This window comes from Microtus oregoni, unplaced genomic scaffold, assembly GCF_018167655.1.
Source record: "Microtus oregoni isolate MIOR12 unplaced genomic scaffold, Mior012 000003F_ref0000135, whole genome shotgun sequence".
NCBI classification, from domain to species: Eukaryota; Metazoa; Chordata; class Mammalia; order Rodentia; family Cricetidae; genus Microtus; species Microtus oregoni.
In genome coordinates this window covers 58,783,502-58,790,603 of record NW_024543062.1, presented here as the reverse complement: position 1 = coordinate 58,790,603, position 7,102 = coordinate 58,783,502, and the positions used below count along the sequence as shown (strand labels likewise).

Genomic DNA, 7,102 nt, shown 5'->3' with positions numbered 1-7,102 from the left:
GCTCGAACTGGCGCGAGTCTGGGAAGTCGTCTGGGCGCCCACTCCATCCCCTAGCCTGTCTGAGATTCTCTAACCATCCACCCCCCCGAGCTCGCGAAGCGTCCCGCTGCGCGGGGATAGCGGCTGGATCGCCAGCTTCTAGAACAGCCCAAGGCCCAAAGCCAAAGCCCGGACTCTGTAACTACCTGTTAATTAGATGATCCCTATATGCTTATGAAATGAAAATGAACCAGTGCTTCTGTGCAGGTATTTTAGAATCTGTTACACATTGTCCTCGTCGCTAAATTCTTCTTTATAATAAAGCACACTTTAATCGTTTAAAAAAAGTCTCTTTACGAATTGGTTGCCACTATTGTGAATTTTTTCCTGAGAGTATACCTCTACTTCTCGAAGGGTCCGCAAGTGATTTCTGCTTATCTACATCTGATCCTGATGTCACTGCTGTGACACTTGCGTCCAGAAGAGCTTGGATAGTAGTAGCTCCTGACAGCTCAGACCCTGGCCGGGCTTCCAACATTGCCGCCTGCTGGTTAGGTCGGCACCAAGTCACTCCCCCAGCCCACTCTAGTCTCAATGTCTCCATCCGTCTAGAATTGAGTCTAGAATCGTATCCACTTAGGCAAGGATGGATGAGCGACCCACAAAAACTCCCTGGCTGGCACCCTGCTTTCCCCAACTTCGAGAACATTATTTGGCCAGGCTCTGAACCCACGAGGCGACCTACAACAGACTAGCAAATTCTCAGACTTCTGAGTGCCCGAGCCTTGAGCCCCGCCCCCGCCAGGCTACTCCCGCCCAGTCTAAACTGCGCATGCGCTGCCCCACGAGCGTGTTTTTATAAAAGTCCAGTTCGGGCCAGAAACTTCAATTTGTTGCTTGGTGCAGCAGGTAGCTGTGACCCTCCGAGGCGTTCGGTGCTCCGGTAGCCACCACGGCTGGAGAGCGAGTGTTGCCATGGAAGGCATCAGTGTAAGTCCAGTTGCATCCTACTTTGTAGTAAGCGTGCAAACTTAGAGCGTAGCCCCTCTAAGAACGGGTAGAAGCGACTAGAACCTTGGGGATGCCAGGGTCACGGAGAAGGAGCGCGGGAACTTTTTTTGTGAGCATGGCTATAGGGGGAGGAATATGGAAATATTTATCTCAGTAAATGGAGCGGCAGGGGCAGGGGGCGGTTCGGATGGAGCTTTCTGAAGCTGCTCCTGTTTCCCGCTTGAGCCCCGTGGCGCGCGCCGGCTTGCACGCTCTTTGAAAACGTCCTACTTTTTGTGCACACGAGCGGTGAGGGCTCTCGCTCTGCCCCAGGACTCAAACATCGTCTGGTACTAATGGGAAGAAGAGTTTCTTTGAGTTTCTTCCATTGTACGAATGTAGAGAGACTGAAATGGATACATGTAGGCAGGGTTCCCAGGTCTACACTACATCCTGGGTTAACTTGGAGCAGAAGCATCCCGGAGCGTTTCTTGGAGTTAGGAGTGCGGTTGCAAAATTCCGTGCTGCGGACGGAGGTGCGCCAGCCTCCGGCGGGAAACGCAAACTAGCCTACCAAGTCGCTTGCCTAGGAGGGTCCAAACCACGGCAGCCGCGGGAAGGTGACCGAACCGCTTTGGGGTGGAGTGGCAGCGCTTTTGCGGGCATTCGAACCGCCGCTTCTCCGCGGTGGCAAACGAACTTCCCGAGGTCTGGGTTGCCTTTAGGCTCGTTCATGAGAAAGGGGCATAAACCTGCACCATGCAGCTGCTGGCCGGGAGGTGTGCCCGGCGGGACCGTGGTTGGGGACAAGGAGGGCGTGTTGGAACCGCACCTGGGTTGTGCTGGGTGGCCGCAGGGATGAACAGGTGCAAGCCTGAAGACGGTTTGAGCCCCAGTGCAGAGTTTAACCGTCGGTGGTTTCCTGAGTCTTTTAAAACCCCCCTCACTTAGGGAGGGTTTTGTTGTGTTTTTTTTTTTTTTCGTTTCCTCCGGCGGCGCGCAATTCAAAGGCGCTCGCGCTGAAGCCGCCCAATCTGTCGCCCGCACCCAGAGGGACGATTCTGGCGCGCAGCCAGGAGGAACCCCTGGAACCGCTGTCTCTTGGCCGTCGGCCTGGGTGTGGTGGGCTACAGCGCCAGCCCCTAGGTGGGTGACTCGGATCCAGGGGTGTACACGGTCTAGACCCCTCCAACTGCCTGCCTCGGACCCCAGTAGTCTAGCTGGGTCCAATGCAGGGTGGGAAAGGACAGGGACAGTGAGGAAGTGAAACTTGGGGCGAAAACCACGGGGTGCAGACCCCGTGACTTTCCCCACCCAGGATAATGTGACTTTAACGTCCCAGATACACCCAGTGATAAACATGGGGGTGGCAAGAAAGACTTACCTTCCAGAGAAGCACGGAGGTGGAGTGGGGTGGAGTAGGGTGCTGTTTGCTCATTTTAAACACTCCCTTGACCCTAAACTACCAAAGACTTTGGCATTATTTCTCTTTCTTCACTACGTGTGACTTGAAAAGCAGTGGTTTGTGTTTAGACAGACGTGAGAAAAACAGGGTCCTAAAAATGTTGAGTCTTTTGGGGGGTGACCCCTACCGTCACGTTCTGCTTTCTTCCCTCCTCCTTTGCCTAATCTTCATGCAAAAAAATTAATCCCATCTCCTTCTTCCACACAGAGTTAGCTCCACACGGTTCGCCCCCACCCTACAGAGCCTGGGAGTGACTTCTTTGAGTGAATGGAGTTTTTTTTGTTTTGGTTTGGTTTGGGGTTTTACTTTTTTTTTTCTTGCCTCTCGTGGGCGGGCAGGAGAGTTACCCAGCACTAGGCTGCGAAACCCTTAGAATCTCAGCGTCCTTTTGTTCCCAACAAAGACTCCTAATTGGTTCCACTAAAGAGGGGCCATAAGGATGTGAGCGTGGGGAAAGATGGAGAAACCGGTTGCTTGCAGGATTGCAGGTTCCCTCTCCGCATCTAAGCCGCCATCCCTTTGGAGCTTCCTGGGAAAGGCTGGGTTAAAACCCTCCTTCAAAATGCTTGCATTTTTTAGGCACCCAAAACTTTAAACTTGGGAAAGGCTTGTTAACCTTGTAAGTGACGTGCCTGTCCCTGTTTCCTTTTGCAGATATATAATTCAGATAACTATTCTGAAGAACTGGGGTCGGGAGACTATGACTCCAACAAGGAGCCCTGCTTCCGGGATGAAAATGCCCATTTCAATAGGGTCTTCCTACCCACTGTCTACTTCATCATCTTCTTGACTGGCATAGTGGGCAATGGCTTGGTGGTCCTGGTCATGGGTTACCAGAAGAAGCTCCGAAGCATGACTGACAAGTACAGGCTGCACCTGTCAGTGGCTGACCTCCTCTTCGTCATCACGCTTCCCTTCTGGGCAGTTGATGCCATTGCTGACTGGTACTTTGGAAAGTTTTTATGTAAGGCTGTCCATGTCATCTACACCGTCAACCTCTACAGCAGTGTCCTCATCCTGGCCTTCATCAGCCTGGACCGGTATCTTGCCATTGTCCATGCCACCAACAGTCAGAGGCCAAGGAAGCTGCTGGCGGAGAAGGCAGTCTACGTGGGCGTCTGGATCCCTGCTCTGCTGCTGACTATACCTGATTTCATCTTTGCTGACGTCTATGAGGGAGAGGGCAGGTATATCTGTGACCGCCATTACCCTGATAGCCTGTGGTTAGTGGTGTTCCAGTTCCAGCACATCATGGTGGGGCTTATCCTGCCAGGCATCGTCATCTTATCCTGCTACTGCATTATCATCTCCAAACTGTCACACTCGAAGGGGCACCAGAAGCGCAAGGCCCTCAAGACGACAGTCATCCTCATCCTGGCTTTTTTTGCCTGCTGGCTACCGTATTACGTGGGGATCAGCATCGATTCCTTCATCCTTTTGGAGGTCATCAAGCAAGGGTGCGATTTCGAGAACATTGTGCACAAATGGATCTCCATCACTGAGGCCCTAGCCTTCTTTCACTGCTGCCTGAACCCCATTCTCTACGCCTTCCTAGGAGCCAAATTCAAAACCTCTGCCCAGCACGCCCTCAATTCTATGAGCCGAGGCTCCAGCCTCAAGATCCTTTCCAAAGGAAAACGGGGTGGACACTCTTCTGTCTCCACAGAGTCAGAGTCCTCAAGTTTTCATTCCAGCTAACACTTATGAAAAGACATATATATATATATATAATATATATGATGAAGAACTTTTTATGTTTCCCATTTTTCTGATAGAAAAGACTGACCGATCTTGTACAGTTTTTTTTTATTGACTGTTGTTTATATCTGTTTAGTTTTTGTGAGATTTTTACTTAATTTATATAAATATTGGTTTTTGTTTGTTCCGTGTGAATGGGTGTCCAGGCCTGTGGCCGAGTTCTTAGTGGCTCTGTGTCTATGTGTAGGACTGTAGAGCTGTGCAGAGAAGAACTGAACATTCCAGAATGTGCGGTGGATCAAGTAAAGCTAGAAGTGACCCTCAGCTGTTGCTGCATAATCCCTCCCTTCCCGAGGAGCACGCCCCCACCTCCCCTCCCCCCTCCCCACCGCCGTTCTTGTTTGGTTAGCTGTATGATTTTGAAACAATGGCACTTAAAACCAAAGCCTGACATAGTTTAGAAATGCTGGCTTTTTCGTTTTTAAGAGTGACTTGATCAGCATCGACAAATGTACAGTCTTGTATGTATTAAGTTGTTAATAAAACTCAGTGTTAAGCTTACTTGGCTTATGTTGTGCTATGTTGTCATTTCTGCTGGCTATCAGGAAGAATATGTTTGGAAAACACATTAAAAAATAACCATTTACGGCACAGCAGAGATCCTCCTGAGTGTGTGTCTCTGTGGGCTCACATACATGCACACGCATGATGCCTTTGGTGGTCAAGTCAACTTCGGATGTTCCTCGGGACCTGACACACCCTGGTTTTTGTTTTTGTTGTTGTTTGTTTGTTTTTTTTGAGACAGGGTCTCTCACTGGGCTAGAACTGGATAAGTAAATAAGTAGACTAGGCTGGCTGCGCAAGCACCAAAGATCCAGCTGTCCCCCCACCCCCAAAAGGTGGGTCAAGACATGCACCATCATGCCCAGTTTTTTACTAGCCTTGTGGGGCTCAAGCTTGAGGTCTCATGCTTACACAGTGGACACTTCACTAACAGAGCCATCTCCCCAGCCAGTCCTAAGTGTTGTATAATGTTTTACTTTCTGCTTCTGGTATTACGTAACATTTATAAAGGAGGAAACTAAGGCATAGAAAGCTTAAGTAACTTGGTCTAAGGTGTGGGACAAGCCACAGCTAGTATTTCAAAGTCTGTGTCAAGAAGTTGAAACCTTACACTTTCAACTCATAGAAGCCTGGGCATATCTGTGCAGGGCCTTGCAGGGCCCATTCCCATGAAGGACCGCCTTTCAGAAAGATGTATGCACATGAAGCGGGAAGGATACAGGATGCCGTTCACATTTCACTGCAGTTTTCCATCTGTCCCATCTGAAGGGAAGTCAGGCTAGGTGCAGTGGGTCATCTGGTATGAATGGTATCCCTCCCTTTCTGCTGAGGTGGGAACTGAGGCTCAGAGATTCAGTGTAACTTTTATTTTTAGTCAGCCCAACTTAAAGTCGATACCATTTATCCACCTTACCCTTTATTGTCCCCCAGAACACCTGGTCAGAGGTCAACCAAGTTGTGACTACAAAGCCAAAAGTGAATGTTTTCTTCATAAAATTAGCCATAACCAAAATACCCTCCTTGCAATATCTTCTATGCAAATCTCAGGACCTTTATTCTGACTCTATCACAACACCTAGCATCTCCTGAGGGGCTCAACTAAAGCAGCTAAAGGTTAGTGCTGGTGTTTAATTTTTTTGTTTTTTTTAGCGTTCCAAGATGTATTGAAGCAAGCTCTCCTCCACTGCCCGATTTTGCACAAGATTTTAGGGCCTTATGTAATAACCTAGAGCTATTTACACTAACGTTGTGCAAGCCTCAAACTCTTGAGTAAATTGCAGGTCCGGTCTCCATTTAAAGATAACTTCTCATCTATCGTGGCTTTACCTCTCCCACTTTGGAGCACAAACAGGGTGCTGAAGTCGTGCTCCCAGATAGTAAATGAGATATAATTAAGACAATATTTGGTCTCTTAGTAATTGTTTCTGGCACAGAAAATCTGTTTGGGAAGGAAAAATTGCAAGGCCTTATCTTTCTTAGGCAAATCACATTTGTTCAAGACAAATTATAGATCCTGTGAAGGGAAATAACTTAATTACTTAAAATAGAATCTAATTTAGCTGTACATTTTTTTGCAGCAGCCTATGGGTCGGGGTAATTCATGCCGGTATTCCTTTTCCACTTGAAGACACAATTAGATTTTCAGTAGGAAATTATCTTGAGGTTTCTTGCCTTCCTCTGGGGAGTCTTAATTGGATCACGCTTAGACATAGTTTTAGATGTGCCTACTGGGAGGCTTGGTCTTAAAGCTGTGACCATTGTGGCGGGCTTCACTCGAACCCGCTCTATAAATATTTATTCACTGGGAGACAATGGGAGAAATCCTTGGGAGGAATTCTTTTTCTTTTCTCATCTTAGCTTGAACCCGCCTCAGCCCGGATTCCTCTCCTTTGCCTTGGAGCCTCCACAAAAGGAACTCACTGGGAACAAAATTCCCAGCCTCGCCAGTCTTCATGGATGTTTCCTTCTCCCTGGGAACAAAGGCTGATAGCTCCTTCTCAAAAAAAAAAAAGAAAGGGTTTAAAAACAAAACAACAACACCAAAAAAAGCTTTACCCCCTCGCTTCCCCCAAAGGGTGCCCCCACCCCAAGTCATTCTCTGTCCCAGCTCTGTCATGATGAACTGCTGCAAAGCTGTCCCTGTGTCCTGGTTTGTCTGGCAATGTGAGGAAACCCAGTCTGCTGGCCAGCCCTCACATGAAGTGACTGATTGTTCCCTGGGCTCCTCCCCCATGAATGGGGCCCTTGAAGGTCAGTTGTGTAGCTGCAATGGAAGCTAAAATATTTAAATTGTATGCATGCTGCCAAGAATGGTATGAATATGACATCTGACTTACAAGTGACACCAGGTCTCTAACTGGGCAGGATCCTGGATGATTTTTAGCAAAAAAAAAAAAAAAAAAGAAA

At 48.4% G+C, this 7,102-nt stretch overlaps 1 protein-coding gene across 1 annotated transcript; it reads left to right on the top strand.

The window, feature by feature from the left end:
* Positions 1–857: 857 nt before the first annotated feature.
* Cxcr4 (C-X-C motif chemokine receptor 4) lies at positions 858–4,687 on the top strand. The gene is made up of 2 exons (XM_041648544.1): positions 858–969; positions 3,089–4,687. Exons 1-2 carry the CDS (start codon positions 955–957, stop codon positions 4,130–4,132), a joined length of 1,059 nt encoding a protein of 352 aa, XP_041504478.1. The 5' UTR covers positions 858–954; the 3' UTR covers positions 4,133–4,687.
* Positions 4,688–7,102: the final 2,415 nt, after the last annotated feature.